This window comes from Tachysurus vachellii, chromosome 17 (genome assembly GCF_030014155.1).
Source record: "Tachysurus vachellii isolate PV-2020 chromosome 17, HZAU_Pvac_v1, whole genome shotgun sequence".
Classification (NCBI taxonomy): Eukaryota; Metazoa; Chordata; class Actinopteri; order Siluriformes; family Bagridae; genus Tachysurus; species Tachysurus vachellii.
This window is the reverse complement of record NC_083476.1, coordinates 16,648,011-16,668,741: the sequence shown is the minus strand read 5'-3', so window position 1 is coordinate 16,668,741 and position 20,731 is coordinate 16,648,011. Positions and strand designations below refer to the sequence as shown.

The window sequence follows — 20,731 nt, the reverse complement described above, 5'->3', positions numbered from 1 at the left end:
AACCAGAACTGCATGTGAAGAAAAACATCATTACAAAAACAGCCTGTCAACAATGCTCATGATAGAATTACATTTTTAAAAATCATTATTCATTATGATAAATAATATTTCATCATTCTAGCTGAGACTGCATCTCAAAATACAACGGAGCTGAGCTTGGCATGATAAATGAAGGCTAAATTGGGTTAAACTGGGATTGAGGATGTGGAAAAGCTCCACTTTTTCAATGTGGGAACAGAGCTGCTTAATTTGGAAATGTGAGAACGTGGGATGGGAATCCATCCTAAGGGTTTGATGTAACCCAGTACAATACGATGATGATGTATTCCATGATTTTGCAGATTTTACCAGATGATCTGCTGTGGCGACCCCGAACACAGAGCAGCTGAAAGAAGAAGAAGAACAACAACCAGTTATAAAAACGCAGTATATAATAAACTCCCAGCATAAACATATTTTTCTTGAAAAATAAAACAGTCTGAAACTCATTACATCATAAACGTTATCAACACCATTAAGCCAAGCTGTTCTATTTACATATCCATTAAATTAATGACCGGGACCTTAATTTAACCCCTAATTATAACTCAGCACATTATGGTGAGTCTCAGCATGTTCTAGTAATGGGTCTAGGTCACTGATAAAGCCTTAAAAAGACAATTCAGATTTAATGTTCCGAGAATGTAGAAGAGCTAACTGCTACTTCTTTTACTCTCTCCGATCTTTAAAACACTGGAAAGAATAGTGACGATGAGTTTGTCCAGAGTCAGAGCAATCAGCAGTATGATCAGAGTCAGCTCTTTATCTCACAAATGGCTTGTTGTTTTAAAACCCTTTCCCCCCAAAATGTTACTGGTCTTTGCCTATTTGTCACTCATGGATGGTTGATTTATAATGCCTCTAATCCATTGTCACCCGGAAGAAGATGGGTTTCCCCTTTTTTTCAGTCTGGTTCCTCTCAAGATTTCTTCTGTTATGTCATCCCATGAAATTTTACCTTCCCTAGGGAAATAAAATTATATCCAGATTTCTATAAAGCTGCTTTGCCACAATATCTACAGTAAAAGTGATCTGCTTATAACATGCTTGTCATTGTGTTTGTCGAAAATGATGAAATCTATTTAAGTCTGCCTATATTTAAAGTGACAGATACACCATGTATTGATATTATTCTGCCCACTGTGTCTGAGCTTAATTTTCATGAAAGGATTATTGTCCATTTCTCTTGATACATACTGATGATAATAAACAGTGGAGCATTCGAAACCTCATATCGCCTCAGTCATGCAGAGTTCGATGTCAAACATATGTACCTTACCCAAACATTCTTCTGAACCAAACACATGTGTTCTCTCCTCATTCTCTCTAGACGTGGCCTTATATCTTTATTCTTTGCCAAACAGTATACATTTTACTGGATTTATTTTGATCACAGTTGCACATGAGCAATGTTAGAGAATGGTGAAACAGAATATTGATGAATTTTCACTAATATATAAATAAATTGTATATATAAATAAAATGTATAACCAAATAAATAACCAGATAAATAAACAAATAAGTGAACTCTCTTAAGATTTACCTAGACTGTTCTTAGTTGTACTTTTGTTTCACATAAAAATCACCGATCTCCTCACCTTCAGAAAATCAATAGTAGGCCAGGTGAACAATGCTGCATTAGCCTTGAGGTAGACTGGGTTCATGATGTGCCATAAATCCATTCACAATGTTTAAGAAATTACAAGAGGCTTGAATTAGCTTTACCACATACAATTTACATCATATTATATCATCCTCTCCTGTTATATCATCATATGCTGTCCTATTATATATATATATATATATATATATATATATATATATATATATATATATATATATATATATATATATTTATATACTTAACTTTACCATTATTTGCTCATGCTGACATCAAACTTGAAGAGAACAAGTTTAACTGATTGCTGTTCTCGCATTTCACTCTCATTTTGTTTCTTTTTTCTCTTTTCATGGCCAGATGGATAGCTCCGCTTCATATTGTAATCTACACAGTAAACATTAACACGCGCTGTAAAATGAGGCAGGGGGAGGCGGAGCCTTGCATAATTTGCAGGGTCCTACACAACTTGCGTAATGAGCGTATAGGGCCGATCGGCTCTGTATATATATATGTGTATTTGTCAAATACAATACTCTTTTCTCAACTGTTTTTTATATGTAGAACTCTAAAACCCTCAATAAAAATCTATTTTCCCGAATTGAGCTTAAGTACACATTTAAAAAAGTTACATAATCATCATTCTCAGGGTTATCAGGGAAAAACACACTCCTTCTACTTCTCACAATACTTTACTATTTTCATCTGAAAACATATACTGAGAGAGACGGGGTGGGGGGCATGAGTAATATACGTTTAAGCTCACAATATTTCACAAGCTCTGTGGACAGCTGGAACAGAGCCATAGGACCGCAAGTGGCTGCAAAATCGGACATTACATTCGTAAATTGATTACTACAGGAATTGTGCCTTGTATAGTGTTGTTTTAAATGCTTGTTATTTATACTGACAGGAAAACATACTGAATCGGAAACTGTTTCAGCCCAAGAGCGAATGAGAGCTACTGATAGAGTCTTAACTTTACTCTTAGCATGAGGATGAGACAACAAGGAGGATGTCATCTCAGTAAAACTTTCCCCAGACTATCTCAGATGGGCCAAGGAATCTCTTCTGGACTCTTCTGTAATTCCCATAAGACAAGCAAAGAAATACTGGCCCTCGTCCAGGTGGAACCAGGACCAATTTACAAAAAAAAAACAAGGACATGCTAATCACTTTGTTTATATTACTGATGAACATCTCATGGCTTTAAATATATGGCTTTCTCCATCTTTACCCAGCTGCATGATGACAGTAAAATTCAGTTTTTTTCCCCAGTGTGTGTGGGGGCATATTTTTATATCTTGATGAAAACCAAAAATCTCAATAAGAATGGGACGATCTGACTGTTTTGACATTGTTGGTAAATTTGATACCACATCTTTTTTTAATATATTTTATAAAAAATAAATAAACAAACAAACAAACAAATAATAATAATAATAATAATAATAATAATAATAATAATAATAATAATAATAATAATAAACAAATGAACTAACATAAATAAATACATAAACAAACAAACAAACAAACAAACAAACAAACAAATAAATAAATAAATAAATAAATAAATAAATAAATAAATAAATAAATAAATAAATAAATAAATAAACAAACAAACAAATAAATAAAGATCCACTGAGATGACTGAGGTTAAGGCTACAGTAAAGATAAGGTTTAGGCATAGCAATGACTATTAATCTTTGCCTCAGCAGAAGGTCATCACATGGGGAGTAAGACATGTATGAGTGAGTAATTTCTAAACAAATTGTTTTCCGCAAACAATGTATGTAGAGAAAAAAATAAAGCAACTTCAATCAGTGGCACTCTGATTTTAAATATGTGGGATCCAAAAATCTGAAACCACATCTCTAGGGTGAAAATCTGGTACCTTTTTCTGTTGTGTCAACTATTTTAAATACATATTACATATTACATATTTGTAAGGTTGGGAACTGTGGATTCTGTTTCTTTGTTGATTTTCTTTGTTAAATTAATATTTGTTTATATTTTTTTAATGAATTCTATTAATTTATACTGTCTTCTTGTGGGTAAATTTATAAAGGTTTTATATAGCATCCTAGAACATAGTTTTCCTTATTAGAAAGAGATCAAAGCTTTTCAAACATTAAAAGCTAAGCTCTTGGACATTATAGCATATATGCCACATTTGTGACATTAAATCTTCTTCTCTAAGGGATGATTCCTTAGCTTGAGCCGCCACTTGAATCTCAATCAAACAATCAAGCTTAAACAGTGTTTCTTATACACTCTCCTGTGCAAGGAAAAAAGGTCTTTGAAAATGAGTCTGTTGAAGAGGTGTCTGAAGTCTGGCAGTAATTAGATTGTCCTCATCCAGTGCAAATATCTTCATTAAAATGCAGCTACATGTTATGGGGTTGGGTCAGCAGCACGGCAATCATTGCTAGACAAATGGGACTGAATCTACACTCCTGGTGCCAACAGAGCTGCCTGCCCTGCTTCCTTCCCCAGTCCACACTGCCTTGTTCACTTTCATCACAACTGAACAAAAGGGCTGACTGACAAACTTTTCATGTTGAACTCTTTGGATCTGCAATGCATAACCCTCTGCTAACCTATACTGCCTCTGAGAATTAAGACATCATTACTTGCACAACGATTCTGACAGAAATTGGAACACAAATTGAGCAGAAGTAATGGGAAACATACAAATCATCATTGGTGTGAAATTTCACTAAATGAAGAAATACATATGGGAACTGCTTGAACTGAAACTATGAACAAAGACCTTGTTATGAGCAAAATGATTGAACTTGAATCAAAATCGCAGTGCTACATTTTACAAATTCACCAAATGCTCCCTCAGGACATTCACTAATATATGTAACATTCTTTCACTATCACTATTGTATTTTTAAATCAGTTATTATAAATACTGTGTTGTGTAAAGTATTGTGTGGCCACGAGTATTTGCTTTACCATCAAACCTATATGAACTTGAAAATCCTACTTCTCACTCCAATTACATCCGCCACCAGCCATTATTCACTCTTCTGACATGGTTAGGACTTTGGAGTGTGTCTGTGGGCATTAGTGCCTATTCAGATAAATAAGCATTAGTGTGGTCAGGTACCGATGTTGAATGAGATATCTTAACTGATCCTAAAAGTATGATTGAGGTCAGTGCTCAGTGCAGGCCACCAAACCTGGACCTCAGTTTGCACAAGGGTATATTCAACAAGAAAGGCCCTTTTTACAAACTGCTAACTGTTGCCAAAAATTGAAAAATAGAAAGCAAAGAATTGTATTTAAAAAAAAAAAAAAATATATATATATATATATATATATATATATATATATATATATATATATATATATATATATATATATATATATATATTGTATATATTGATATATATATACATCAAATCGCCTGCATAGCCAAGCAGGTTCCCTGACTTACCTTAGTAGTCATTAAGATCCTGCCAAATATGGTGTTTGTACAAGTGCTGGTTTTTGAACACCATATTGTTTTAAGACATAGTCATAGCATTACATGTACATGTACATGTTTGGCCTCCTAAATATATGTTGTATAATTAGTTCCATGTTCTTTGACATTTGTGTAAGTTTTAGCAGATATAAGTGATGTTGGTAGATCAAATTACTCATAATGTATATAATGCATTATTTGTACAATTTTATTATTTGTACGAGTTTTCATGAGAACTGAACATGAAACTTAACCTGCCCCTCTGCAATGAATGTTCTGAATTTTAGTCAGTAACTTTATGTTTTTGTTTATTACTAAAAGCATGTACAAATAAAAGGAAACCATATGGATAACATTTTAATTAAGATCATGAATATTCCTGGAAGGTGAAATGTAGATTCATGCTAAAATGATTTCCTCTCTTTCTCTTTATTTCTAATGAAGATCTTCTTTGTACCCAGCAAAAAAAAAAGTCTTTCTGGTTGAGTCCTGTTTTTTCAAGATTGTTTACTTACATAGAGGTGGCCTGAAGCAATGCTAATGAAGGTATTAACAGTGTTCATTGCAGTAATTCATCTGTAGAAGAGAGCTATTAAAATCACTGCTCAAAATGGTAAACTATAAGTTCATACACAATTTCAGATTTTTGAATAAATCGCAAATTGCAAATTAACTTCTATTCTGTGAAGTTTCATGTATTGCCTAGGTTTGTAATGGAGCAAGAGGATTATTGGCCATATTTCAACCCTAGACCTCAGGTGCTAGACTATACACATGATATAAAATCAGTTACCCTGAATCTTATTTAACTTCTTATAGCATGATACATGTTTACAGTGAATTCACATTAAATGAGATTGATGGAAATCTGTATGACAAAATATATAATTACATGCCTAGCCACTAACAGTTGATGATGCATGATATTGTGCATCATGTATTCAGCACAGGGATGTGATTTGACTAAATAATGAGTCTTAGAAAAGATTTTAAAAAATTGTGTCCTTCATGATTTAGTCATTCTACATACAACATGGTACTTTTTTTTGTAAATGTGAATGTCAGAGTTTTTTTTTGACTGTCTCTGTGCTTCAAATGAGTCCGTTGTGTGGAAAATCAATGTTCAGGCAACCTATCCACCATGTTCCAGCTGAACACAGTAGGTGCTAATTCACACGAATGGCATAATTAATTCAGGCTCATGGCAGGTTTTGAGAATACATTATGTCCAGGGACAGAGAGAGACACGCAGTCAAATTAGCTAAATTGAGTTCAATGATTCATTTCAGACTCAGACAGGCTGAGGTTTATCATGGTCTCATAACAACAAGTCTCCTTGAATCCAAACAATTACACACAGACACAATATGTTATGTCTGAGTTTGCCTTAATACAGGGATAAAAGTATGAAAATAACACAAACATAGACTCTGTGTAAACATTGTACATTTGTTTAAAAATCCTACATGCACAGTGACAAGGAAGGTCACTGTTGCAGATGCTTTGCCGCTACATTTAAAAATGGATATACTTTTATTTTTAAACTGGAGTCAGGTTCAGAATTATTGGCACCCTTCTTGATATTGAGAACATTTTACATTACATTAAAAAAAAATTAGAGACATTCTTTCTTCACCTATTTAAAGAAAATAGACAAACATAATTAAACATTCTTTTATCACTGCAAACTGCAAAACGTCAGTTTGACAATTTATTACATATTTTTAACTTTGAAAGCTAAAAACATCCATAATTATTGCCACCCTTCTCAAAAATTAGCAAAATTATTACACACACACAGGAGGATTATAGTTTTCCAAATATAAAAAGGATATGATATTTATCCACACATAAACATTTAATCTTTAGTTATTATATTTGGGTGTAAGGCAGCGGTGTCCAATCTTATCCACAAAGGGCCAATGTGGGTGCAGGTTTTTATTCCAACCCAGCAGAAGCCACACCTTCTGCTTGGTTAGAATAAAAAACCTGCACCCACATCGGCCCTTTGTGGATAAGATTGGACACCGCTGGTGTAGGGAAATGATGGCAGCTCATATTTTACATGAATACAAATTGTCCCATTGCTGTGACCTAAAATAGTTTCCCATTTAACTACACATTCAAAGAAATCATACAAATAAATCTGACTTAATTACTTAAGATTTTAAACAATGTACATGCTTTGCAGAGAACACAGTAAACAGCATTTGGGCAGTTATGATTTTGTAAGAAATTGACATTAGTTTAATGATTTTATTTCTTGTGTCTACATACCACCAACAGTCATTCCAAGGCTCTTTGGCAAGACACGTTGCATTTAATAGTTTACAGGGATGTGTTTCATAATAAGGATTAAAATGTTTAGATGAAGGTAGTTTATGTATGTGAGCACAAAGCAATTATGTAGAATTTATAATTTATAGCTTTAGAATGGTTTGACAAACTAACGATAGCACTTGAAATACAAATGAAATGAACCAAGCATGATGACAAGTATTCTTAATAAGTCCATTTAATCACAGCTGTGCATCCTTCTTAAGAGTGCTGGTGATTGTATCTCATTATATTAAGCCTTAAAATTAAGGTAATAAAGGGAGAGAGAGACAGAGAGTGAGAGAGAGAGAGAGAGAGAGAGAGAGAGAGAGAGAGAGAGAGAGAGAGAGAGAGAGAGAGAGAGAAAACATTGCTTCATTTATTTTTTTACTGCATAGTACCTGACACTCTGAAATTGCATAGGGTTGATTCACAGAATCACAAAAAAACCCTGTAAGTTTATTTGAAATTTAGTTATAATATGTCCTGAAGCATCAGATAAATTATTGTTTTGTTTCAGAGCAAAGTGAAAACATTTATTTTGTGTGTAAGAGTAAAGGAGAAAGGAATAATGCATCAAAAAAGCCCTCTTAAAGGTGCTATAAGTTTATACACCATATATTAGGTTTAAACAAAAATGTATTTGGAATAAGCTTCATAAAAAACATAACACTTAGCAGAGGTTGTGGTTTAACAAGGATCTTTAATACAACTGGGCAATTCCATTTCATTAAAAAGGTTAGAAACTAAGAGAACATCTTCAAATTTTGCGTGTAGAGACCAGGCACATGTCCATTTATACATGTCCACAATCATAATTTGCCACCTGCACACTTCAGTTTTCGGAAGTGCTTTCCAAATATTAAGTCACTGTCTGAGATAATTTATTACAGCATACATACATTTATATATATACACCTTTTACAACAGATGCACAGCATCACAAAGAAACATGTAGGTTTATTCTAAATCAAGTTAGAATAATAACCCTGATGCATCAGCCAGATTAAAAAAAATAACATAAACTTGTCTTTAGTTTTTCAGTAAATTTATGTTAGACAGTTATGTTTGTTGTCAGTGTTAAATGTTAATTTATCAACGATAAAATATATTCATTATAATTATAAATTCTATTTATTATAAAAGCTAATTATTAATAAATAATTATAATTATAATAATAATTATCAAATTAAAATGAATAAATCTAATTATAATAGAATTATAAAATCTGTTTAATAATGATTAGTTAGTTATTAGTTTATGTATTAGTTCTAAACAATAATGGCTGTGAAAAAAACTTGGTTTGATGGTATTAATTCAGGCACTGTTGATGATTCAATACATGAAATAAGGTTGTATCTACAGTAGTAGTTCAGTCATCCCCAACCCTGATCCTTGATCAAATGTGCTCTGTATATTTATGTTTAACCTGATCAGAAAAACTCTAACAAATGAAGTTCTTGCCAGGTGACATGGGTGTGATGAATCTAAGAAAACATTAGAATGCACTGGGCTTGAAGAACCAGGCTTAGGAACGGCTTGCAGTATTGCAAGTAATAGTACAAGTGATAAAAAGATCAAACATGCTCTCACAGACTGAATGAACTGGTTCTTGAAAAATTCAAGGTAACTTTGTTGGCCACTGTAACCCAACCTCACTAGTAATTCATCAGTGTTTGAATGAAATTCTCACAGGCCTCATTACACGGAAACTAATATTCTGTATTCCATTTTCTCTACTCTAAAAAAAAAAGAAAAAAAAAGAAAAAAAAAACACAGCTCTGTTTTTACTGAAGGCTTAAACACAGCCCCTTGTGGCAATTGCTAAATTACCTCTGGACAAGTAAACAAACAATTAGGAGGGAAAATAAGGAGTCTTGTTTTCTCCTTGCTGAGGTCTACACTATCTTCAGAAAGAGCTGATCAATTTTATTTAACAGAATTAGTTCCAGCTGCAGGGGTAATATTAATGTACTTGTTCATATACATTATCATTTCTAGTGTAATCAACTTACACAAGGACTTGGATGGTGGATGCACTACCCAAATATGTGTAACTGTTTCTTTGTCATTAACTTTCTTAATATGAAATCCAACATTATAAGGACTTTTCAGCCTGTTGGCTATTTTCAAGATTAAAAACAGCATGCAATCTTCATAGGTGCTTGTTCATTATCCAGGACCTAGCCACTGGGTAACTGATGCCATGCAGCTTTACAAGGACAGTGAGGTGGTGAGGTGGTGAGGTCATCTGTTTAAATGAAATATGCTTAGAAATTACCCTGAGATGTCCCAACTTACATACAATTGCTCAGTGATTACATACTTCTGGTTTGTGCTGACTGTGGCATTATTCTTATTTGTCTGGTCTGATCTACAGGTACATTATATTTGCTGATATGAAAAATACAGAAGATAGTAATAATAATAATATACTATATAGTATAGTAATACAGAAGACTTTCTTTGGGTGAAATGAGCTCAAGTGATAATTTTGCCTTCTGACCTCATGGGGAATGTGCTATCAGTAGATTCAGTCCCTCATGAAAGTCCGTTATGCACAAATGTGAAGGTCGAAAAACTGTAGGCTATTGCTTGTTGTAGTATGTAACATGTAATGTTATTTGATAAATATGAAATACACAACACAACACAATAGACTAGAATGGACTTGAATAGACATAAACAGATCTGACTAGAATAGCTTAAATTATTGGCATGCTTCCTCTTTCTCTATCTCCCTGCATCAGATTTAAAACGCTGGTGCTTCCCTACAAAGCCAAAAAATGGACCAGCATCAAAGCATTATCACACCCTGCATTGCTTCATCCTCCTTCTGAACTTCTATAACCGCTCAACTGGTCCCACCATCTCCCAGGGTACAAGGGAGGTACATACCAAGACTCAATCTGGAATCTAGGTGGTGGAACAAATTATATTATTATTTTATTGTCACACCAATAAAGTTATCAAATGGCATTTTAAGGTAATAAATAGGTAAAATGTTGGTTAATACATAGTTTGATAATCCACACTAAACAGGTCAACAACATATTTTCGGCATTGTTAATGTTTGAATTTGCTCACTTCTAAGTTTACAGCACTAATGTGTGGATATGCCCATTTCCGAAGTTCTGCATTATCCATTTATGAGAATACCATGTGAATAACATTGATTTATGCTACTATTAGTCAAACCAGCAGGTGGGATGAATAACCAGTGCAACGGGATGTTTAAATCTATTTTAAAAATCTTTCCTATTGGTGAACCACAGTCATGGAAAACAGAAGTAGTCAGAATATTTACAGATTGCTGCCCATTTGTCCATGAGCAAGTGCTTTAAGAGACTATTCTGCTGCAGAAAATGCTGATTTCTGTGGTTCTAATTACATTAGGCATCTTGGTTGTATGTAAGTACATTTTTACATCTAATTCATCTAAAGTCTATGAAAAGGTAAATTTTAAATATCGCAGAAGTGGAGCAACGATACTGAGAATTTTGATTATGTAGGAAATGAGAGCTGAAATCTCTGTGCTTTTTCTCTAGTGTGTGAAGGATCTATACTGACGGTGGTTGAACTAGTTGGGGATATGGTTACTTTACCCTGTGAATATGATGTCAGTACTTATGGTATATCAAATGTTTGTTGGGGAAGAGATCAAACCTGGTTCAACTGTGAACATACACTCATCGCTACTGATGGGCTGACGGTCAACTACAGACAGTCAAAGAGATACAGTTTACCTAATAAACTCCAGCATGGAGATGTTTCACTTACCATCAAGAATGCACAAAATGCAGACACGGGATTTTATGTATGTCGTATTGAGATACCAGGACTATTCAATGACCTTAGCTACAGTTTTTACCTCATCATTACAAATGGTAAGCATGTCCTTAATAATATTTTGACTGGCAAGTTTATCAAAAATATGAACAAAATAAAATAAAAATAAAAATAAATAAAATAAAAACAAAAATAAAGCCTATAATTAATTTCACTGCTGCATGACTACTCCAGATCAGAACAAGTAGCCAATCTAATAATCAAATCATGGGTTGTCTAAATTCTTCTCATTTTTATTTTTTACTTTTTCAAAGGATTCGACGCAATCAACATCACAAATTTTCTCCCGACTTCTGCAGAAAAACACACACAAGGTCAGTGAGAAGTAAACTGTCAGCATTTCATAACAGCAAACACGAGATCCTTCCTGTTTAAACCTTTTCATGTTTGTTTTAGAAAGATTTTCTCTTCCCAGCAGAGTTTCGGACTCATGGTATCTTCAGTCTGTGAGCAATTGAACCAGTGGTTATGTTATTCCTCTATAGAGTCTTCTAAGCATGTTTGTATGTTGCTCTGAATAAAGGCATCTGCCACATGCTGTAAATGTATTTAATATCAAGGCCAGGCATTCCAGGCAAAAAAGATCATTTGGCTGTTGTTGTTGTTGTTTTTTTTCAATTATTATATTTCCAATTTAATTAAAAAAAGTCTGCTTTCAGCTGACACTGCTTAGAATTAAGCTTATTTTCCATCTACTCTAGATAGTGAAAATTATTTAGATAAATACAGCCTGCTTTTATCCCAATTTAAGACACATGACCCACATTTTGTTGCATTAAGCTTACTTGTGGAAACATACAGTAATGTATTCCATGTAGAGACAACATCATCATTTGTTCTGAAATCTAAACTTTTTCCAGGGACTCTGTTGGTTACTGACATTATGTTTAGTTTTCCAAGTCTTTCCCCAAGCCTTCTACAAAGTTATACTGTATATACATCATTCAACACACTGCTTTGTAGCAGTGTGTTGTATACGGCATTGCTAGCATTCTAGACCACATTACAGGAAAACGTGACATAAATTCAGCTTAATTGTGTTCACTTGAGAGAGAATGCTAATCTGAAGCCATGTCATTAATATCTTGGTGTAGCTTTGTTATTCTCAATGTACAGTATTTATGAGCCAGACAAAGCGAATGAGATTAAAAGAAAATTTTCAACTCATTTCAGAAATCACTGTCAACTCAGGATACAGTTCAGCTGTACAGAAGGCAGACTCTGAGGTTTGTGCCAATATCTTTTCAATACCAGTCTTAGTGAACTATTACTTCAGGTTCTAATTAACTTGTTTTTTTTTGTTTTTTTTTGCTCATTTAGGGTAGAGTGGAAACATTTATCTTGACTGTAGTGAGAGTGGGAGCCATTATATTCATCCCTGGTTTAATCTTTGCACTTATATGGAGTAAGTTTATATGTATGTGAATGTATGTGTATAATATGTTTAAGTACATTTATGAAAAATCTTGCTACACTGAATTTATTAAGGGTTCATAGTGCATTTATAACACAAACATAAGCACTGCATAAATCTTGAAATAAAGCAATGCTGGATAATTATAGAAAAAGTGTATTTTATTACTAAGGAGGTAACCTCAGATGTTTTATGTGACTGTCTTTTCATGAAAGACAGAAGAGAGAATAGCCCCCAATTATGGGTTGACTGATTTTATGTTTTATAATTCCCTTACATGTTATTAGTTTTGAAAAAAAAAAATTTAACATACAAAACAATTTAAATTACAATACACCTCACAAATAGACAGATGACAGGTGGACACTTTATAGCAAGTCTCTAAATACATGATGAATTTGATTATCACACACAAATAATACTGTTGGATATAAACATTCAACCGCGATTATTTACTGCTGCACACATTTAAGGTTCCCTGAGATTAATTGCATGACTGCCTTTCAGGCCAGTAGTGGATGTACTTTGGTACCTCATAAATCCAGTTTCTTCACCATTTCTTTTGCTGTTGTTTTGAGGTGTTGTCTTGAACCTTTCAGATTAATGTTCTTTCATCCCTAGGAGTTCATTTGTGCATCCTTCTTGAACAATCCAGTGTCTGTGTGGTCTTTAGATTCAATTTACATCCAGTTGTTTGTCAGATACTCGTGGTACCTTCTACAGGTTTGACTACGAAGCAGGACTCTGAATTTTTTTCTTCGAGGTTTTAGCAGATGATTTTCTCATGGAATGGCAATGGCAAAAAAGCACTGTCTTAAAAGTTAGACCCTATTACATTCACTTGTGTGTTCCAAATTAACCCCTAATTATTACAATTATATATATATATATATAATTGTTTTAAAAATGTTTATGCAGTGCTTATGGATGTGCTATAAGTCCAATGTAGAATAAATAATATGTGTTCAAGTATAACTGAATATGTGATCAGTTTTAATGACACAACAGTAACTTATAAAAAGCTAATAACCAAGTCTTTTTAATCTTCTAAACTCAGGAGCTGTCTAACAAATTTCTAGTCCTTACTCTCATAAATATGTACATACATTTCCTGTAGTTTATTCATACTGATAGTAGTTACTGAGTTGTATAATTAATAATTGTATACAAAGATGAGATTTTAGTTAACTTTGAGTTAGCAGATTAACCCAACATTACTTAACATGAACCATGAAATTTAACATTAATGGTGTAGGTGGTGTTGCTGTGGAAATTTATACATTTTTAATGGTAACAAAGACAATAAATAATATAGTTTAAGAAATATAGGTTTCTGGGTTTTTTATCATATTAATAGGTTCTAAAATAAATATTACAAGAGCCAGATAACTGCCCATGTTGTGTTATACAAGGTGCTTGTTGATGGAACATTATATGGTTTACTGTTGGGAAAATACCGTAGGAATGACAAAAATATAAGACAAATATTTTTAATGCAAAATTCAACAAGGTTCAATTTTAAAAGCTGAATTTTGACATTCAGAATTGCAGCATTTTTTTTTATTAACTCTCTAATAATTCTAGATTCTAATAAATCTAAATGTAATTAAAAGCCAAAATGGAACATTACTCAATGTGTCATCTGCAAAATCAAGGGTTATGTTTGTCGGGTTCTTGAGGTTAAACTGTGTGGAAATTTCCACATTTCTTTCTGCCGCATGGTGGTTTAATTTAGCTCTCAGACTCTGTCTCTCTGGAAGAGTGGAAGTGAAAAAGATGACTCATGTGGCACTTTGCTTGCTATGCACTAAAGTCTTTCTGCCCTTAGAGCTGCGACGCTTCAGAAAACGTGAAGATAGCAGTGAAATGGAAAATACCCCCGACACGACCACAGCAGAAGCATCCCCCATCCACACACGCCTGTAGCACAAGTGTGTACTCATTAAATATGATGTGCTTCAGTGAAATATCACACCATTATGACGTACATGAAATATATTTCATTCCGAAAAGCTAATCATCTAGACCTGCCTGTTTCTTCTTTCATTCTAATGTGAGGGACTTTAACATGTCACCAGTTTAAATAACATTTAACATTAATCTATACTTTACACATATTCAGTTTCTAATGAAACCATTCCTTCAGTTTAGTTTTGCTATGACTTCATATGTAGAAGAACCTCTGTCTGTAATATGCACTAGATCTTTTTTATTATTATTTTGACACATTTCTGTTGGTTGGATGGTATATTACAGTCTTGTGCTAGGTTTCAGCAAACAGCTTTATCAACCGGGTTCTTAATAGTCTTTCACTTCTCTCCCATGTGCTCTTAAATTGTACCCTCAAGGTTTATGTATTTCGATTCCCACCTGCTTCCACTGTACTGTATGTGCTAGAAAATAATGGATAAAGTACAATGAAAATACTACCACATGGGTCTCGAATCAGTTTTTATTTCTTTTTTATTCTTATTTCATGTACACTTTGGTAGCACATACGTGAAAGGTGAAATGTATAACATACAATAGCAACAAAATGCTTTCACGTCTTTATATACGTAAACATCGGAATTCTTTAGATAGGGTCATATCTATATAAGGGATGTTCTGTGTATGTTGTATGTAGATGTACTACAGGGAGAATTTAAGTGGTGCCCCAGACAATTTTTAGTATTTCTATCAATAGTAGAACAGAGGAATTGCCTTTCAGAGAGAATTCCAAGTAGAATCAGTTTAGGAAAGAAGAAAGAAACTATCTGAACATGTAGTCTAGACGTTCTGTATAAACCCTTTAAGGTTCACCCCAAAGTAACAAGCCTTTAAACAGGTTTAAAGAAAAGAAACTCCTTTCTTAAGTACATCACAAATAACTTGACCATGTAGCTCCACTATAGCTATGAATTAGAAATCATTTCTGAATCAATCAAATACCTAAATGTTTATATGAAAGAATAGTTAAATACATGATGGCTGTGGTCAAATTACTGTCTGTGTGGATGTTCTGCCCATGTCCATGTGGGTTTAATCTAGCTTCTCTGGTGTCTTCCCTCCTCCCAAAAACATTGTTGGATTGGCTACTCTGTATTGGCCCTATGTTGTGTTTGTGAATGTGTGTGAATGTGTATGTGTGTGTGTGTGTGTATGTGTGTGTGTGTGTGTGTGTGTGTGTGTGTGTCTTAATGGAGTCCTGCACTGGTAGCCTTCACACCCACTGTTCTGTGGATAGGCTTTGGGTTCATTGCAGTTTTATCCAGGATCGATTAAAAAATATGTGGGTTCGGCCATCAGATGATCAAAATTAGCCCAATACTGGCCCCTAGTGCTGAATCAAACATTACAGTAATGAAAAGGAAGACTATGATGCTTACATTTCAGAATGCATTTTTTTTAATTAGGAAGACTCTGCTTTCTGCTCTCCTAATTCATTAGTAATCACACTGCAGCATCTAATATATGTATTTATGTAATAAACAAGTTACAGCTTCAAAGGCCATATGATTTCCTATGACATCAGGCAGGAAGTCACATGCATCTTCAGTGACATGTGAAACCTCAAAAGAAAAGGAGAGACGTAATGAAATGTGTCAATCAGAGCAAACAGTTGGCCGAAACACCATGAGTTGCGTATGTTCTCGGATCTTCCCAATCTGGCTCCTTCTCTGTCTCACAGGTAAGCAAAATGGTCAAAACTTTTCTATTAAAGTATTCAGAGCTACATACAGCATTAGCTATATGCTTGTTTCATATTCATAGTATATATTCTTAAACCAGTTCCATTACAAATATACACACTGTATAAAAGACAATAGGAACAAACGTAAAGTCAGTGTCTGATTAATTTGGTGCAGTTCTTCTGCTCATTGATTGCTTTAAACAGAGGTTCTCAACCTTTTTCACAGATAGTAATCACTTTATGTGTAAAAAATAAAATTGCTTATGAATCAAACCTTTTTATTTAATGTCCAAATTGACATTATTTTTAGGCTGACTTTTTTTTTTCAGCTTAAACCAATTAACTGCTTGGATAAAAAAAAATTGGATTAATTCATTTAAGTATCCAGTAAAACAGGCTAATAACTAATCATTCTGATGTAGGTGGGTTATGATTTAGATTGCTGTAACAGCATTTATATATCATAGACTCAATATCTAGGACTAAGGGTTTTAGATATTGCTACTGTACACTATATCTGACTTAATGTTCCTCTTTGCAACCCTGTTTAGTCTGTCCATGTAGAGGAATTAATGTTAAAGTCTTCAGTGGTCAGAACGCCATTCTACCCTGCAGGTATGAGGTGAAGAATCATGGGATATGTGAGATATGTTGGATGAGGGGAGACGTTCCAAATATTGGGTGTGGTAGTGAAATCATTGCCTCCGATAAAGATAAAGTGGTGAGGCAAACGTCGCACAGATATCAGCTAGATGGAGAATTACAGAAAGGAGATGCATCTTTGACAATCCACAACACCACACTGGAAGACTCCGGAAGATATGGCTGCCGTATACATGTACCTGGATGGTTCAATGATGAAAAAATCATTGTCAACCTGGTCATAATTAAAGGTGTGTATCTACTATAGCAACAATTCTAACGCTAAAGGTTCACAATATAATACATACAATTACATCTCAAAGTATATTCATAAGGGAAGATTTACTTTGAGTTTGTAACATTATTCTATTTGTTCAGCAAAACTAACATCATGTGCTTCTGTTGTGTAAGGAATACAACTTCCTCAAGTAAATTAACCAGAAAAAAAAAAAAAAAACCAATTCTATGCTACTTCAGTGCAATATTTAATGAAACCGTGGCACAACCATCATGCTCGTGGCAGATTTTAATCTTCTGCAGAAAGTCTATGATACTGGGTCACATATTATCAGAATCAGGTTTATTGGCCAAGTGTGTTGACACACACAAGGCATTTAGTTCCAGCTGTTTGTGACTCTCAAAAGTACAGACATAAACAAAAATTTTTTTAAGACTTATTGTCTTTGGATGTTTTCACAATCGACTTGTCTCAACCAATTTAAGCTGATTCACTGCCTTTCACGGCTTCTTAATCTGGACCATATGTTATATCTGGACCCCCAGAAAGCAAACTAAGCTGGAGGTAGTAGGAGTAAGGTTTTTTTGTTTTTTTTTCAAATCCTCTTTGTGGTTTCATTTACACATTTGTTGACAGACTGTGAGTTTCCCAGCTCATATCTCAAAATAATCATTTTTCTATAACCCTTTGACAACCAAATTTTTCCCCTACATTGCTTATGTGATGGTGTGATGATTAGCTCAAATATTTAAAACATTGTCGAACGAGGAGTTGTCTGGTCAGAGGAGGTGACAACAGCTCTCCTTAAAGTGTGGAGTAAGGATTAGATAAGAAACCAGTTAGCTATGACTAAAAGGTTGCTACACTTCTCTGAAGAATTGAAAGTGAAGGGGTTCAACAGAACACCAATATAGTGCTGATACAAGAAAATCAGAAAAAGGCACAAGCAAATGCGAGACCAATTGAGACCATCAGTCAAGTGAGTTACACCCAAATCTAAGTGATTGTTGGTCTCAGTCCAGAAGGAACAACTGTGAAAAGGAAATAGACTGAGGTCTCATAAGAGCTAAAGAATGTCGTGATCTGAGTGCACCTTTAAGGTTTGGGACATCCACATTTTTTATGTTAATGCATTTTAGTAAAAGATGGAATCACTACAACCTCCAGCTTACTCAGACCATCTTTAATAATAGTTATTCATTTTTTCGGTTTTGGTATATTTTGCTGTCCACTTGATGTATATGAAAACAAAGTGGTGCTTTATGGCTAAAGAACATGACACACTTCGGTTTCTGCAGTTGCCTGACACCTCGAAGAAAAATAAAGTAGTGATAAAAAATACTTTAAGGCTGTCTGTGTGGTTGAGTGGTCACTCAGTAAATCGGTGTTATGTAGCAGGAGAACATTTAATGGTCTTAAAGTGGAATTGTGCCATTAGCAGGTGTGCCATTGAGCTTGCATAAATAAACACCAGTAACATCAACAGCCTACTACTAAAAATAATGTGAACTATATTACTATTGCATTATATTGTATGTAGTGAATATATTTCTTTTGTTTTAGTTAATGTCTTACATCAAAGTCACAAATACAACTAAGACATAAACAGGAATTGATTTTTTTTCTCCACTCAGTCATTTCTCTTTTTTCCTCTGATAATTATGTTTTTGACCCATTTCTGATGACTTTATCCACAATTCAGCAAATACACAATAGGTTTGTGAGTTCTAAATAAGTTGTGGTGTGAAATGGGAACAAGTGGTCTGACAGCACATCAGTGGAAAATAGTCTAGAAAAGGAACTGATACATTTTTTTAATTTGCAGATGTTTTTACTGTAATTTGTACCCGCCTTACATGTCCGTATGTATGGAAGTTGCTATTGTAGAAATGTATAATTTATGTAGAAATAATATTGTTTTCAAAAATAGGACCTGAAGTGTATTCCTTATCACCAAGTACAACAGAAAGATCAGCATGGTACACGGAACCGACACACGGTACAGCAAAATGCATAATGTCCTGCCTTTCATTGTGGCACTGATTTTAATTATCTACATAGTCTTGTGTATGAAGTCTGTTAAATGCAATAATATAAAATGCAGAAAATTGATAATTTTGGAAAATGTTTTTCTCTTGGTGAACTCCAGTGAACTCCACTAACACAAGCCACTACTCTAACGCTTCGACTCCAGAGGCTAATAAAATTGTAAGTGTTCATGACTTCAAACAGAAATACTGTATCATGAATATCATTGTTAAAATCTCTAATTCTAATTATCTTGTTATAAAAAAGAAAGTACCTAAAGATGATATGCTTCCTGTAACTGTTGTATCAATCCTGCTGATTCTCCTGGCCTTTGGCACTGCTGTTTATCTGATATGTGAGTACATTTACGTCACATCAAACACCAGTGTTGTTCTTTCCATGTTGATCTAAAGACGATACTGAATGACTGTTCTATTCTTCAGGGAAGAAAAAAAGAAGAACTAGATTTTTAGAAACGTAAGTGAAAGAAAAATTCACATTCATCTGAGTCATATAAAAAGGCATAAATGTTATTCAGTTAAAAGTAGGAACGTTTTGCAACCAAAAAAAATCTAATGCTACACTTTTAGATTTATATATTATGTAAGAGGAAACTTACTTGTGTCAAATATTAAAATTACAACCATTTAACTGTACAAACATTAGGCATTAGTGAAAGAATTTATTTCATCACAAAGTGTGTTTTTAAGCTAATTTACTTTTCCATTTGTGCCTTATTATAAGTAAAACCATTTATAACTGAGACTCAGAATATAAAATATTTCTTACATGTGGTTCTAATTCTCTCCCACCAGAGACCAGAACTCAAACCCCTCAGCCATCTACAGCAACTCAGAAGTCAGCGTTGGTCTGTACAGCAGGTCAATGGCTGTGGAAAACATCTACCAATTAGAAACTGAGAGTGAATATGAACAATGGTCAAGATAATTCAAAGAACTTATTGTACAGGATACTGTACACAGTGGGAGCTTTGGACCGAAAACTAACACCACAACATAACATTGAAACAATTTCTTTAGCCTACAGATATTCAAATGTGGACTGTAGCGTAATTGTCATTTGTACATGTTAAAACTGTAAATTTGTAAATGTTACACTATAAAAGTTAAAGCAATAAGCAATAAATCAACTTCATTCCATGAATGTATTTCACCAGTTTGTCCTGTTGTGCCTATCAGGCTAGTACTAAGTACTAAAACTTGCTGTGATTAAATGATAGCAAGAGCTGCATAAATGTTTTATAAAGAAAATACTGAGCATCTGGAAAATCTATTATTAAAAATATAAAGAGTTTTATAAAGAGTTATAACAAATCTATAGACTTTGCTAGAAATTTAGATCATGTGTAGTTCATACAGTGTCCAATACTATGATAATATCTATACAGCACAGCATGGCTGGCTTTGCCTAATAA

At 33.8% G+C, this 20,731-nt stretch overlaps 2 protein-coding genes across 2 annotated transcripts; both read left to right on the top strand.

The window, feature by feature from the left end:
* The first annotated feature begins 10,758 nt into the window (after positions 1-10,758).
* havcr2 (hepatitis A virus cellular receptor 2) lies at positions 10,759-15,089 on the top strand. The gene is made up of 6 exons (XM_060891121.1): positions 10,759-10,863; positions 11,001-11,339; positions 11,556-11,615; positions 12,475-12,527; positions 12,622-12,706; positions 14,544-15,089. The coding sequence occupies exons 1-6, from the start codon at positions 10,818-10,820 to the stop codon at positions 14,639-14,641; spliced, it is 681 nt and encodes a 226-aa protein (XP_060747104.1). The 5' UTR covers positions 10,759-10,817; the 3' UTR covers positions 14,642-15,089.
* Positions 15,090-16,264: 1,175 nt separating this feature from the next.
* Positions 16,265-20,460, top strand: havcr1 (hepatitis A virus cellular receptor 1). The gene is made up of 7 exons (XM_060891536.1): positions 16,265-16,385; positions 16,940-17,281; positions 19,199-19,267; positions 19,418-19,476; positions 19,564-19,651; positions 19,740-19,773; positions 20,112-20,460. Exons 1-7 carry the CDS (start codon positions 16,295-16,297, stop codon positions 20,242-20,244), a joined length of 816 nt encoding a protein of 271 aa, XP_060747519.1. The 5' UTR covers positions 16,265-16,294; the 3' UTR covers positions 20,245-20,460.
* Positions 20,461-20,731: the final 271 nt, after the last annotated feature.

Bases quoted from the DNA above. Each gene is read 5' to 3' on its own strand.
- havcr2 (XM_060891121.1), top strand. From the start codon at position 10,818: ATGCTGATTTCTGTGGTTCTAATTACATTAGGCATCTTGGTTGTAT. The intron at 11,616-12,474 runs GTCAGTGAGAAG...AACTCATTTCAG, and splicing joins TGCAGAAAAACACACACAAG to AAATCACTGTCAACTCAGGA. The intron at 12,707-14,543 runs GTAAGTTTATAT...TTCTGCCCTTAG, and splicing joins AATCTTTGCACTTATATGGA to AGCTGCGACGCTTCAGAAAA.
- havcr1 (XM_060891536.1), top strand. From the start codon at position 16,295: ATGTGTCAATCAGAGCAAACAGTTGGCCGAAACACCATGAGTTGCGTA. The intron at 19,268-19,417 runs GTACAGCAAAAT...GGTGAACTCCAG, and splicing joins GTACACGGAACCGACACACG to TGAACTCCACTAACACAAGC. The intron at 19,652-19,739 runs GTGAGTACATTT...TCTATTCTTCAG, and splicing joins CACTGCTGTTTATCTGATAT to GGAAGAAAAAAAGAAGAACT.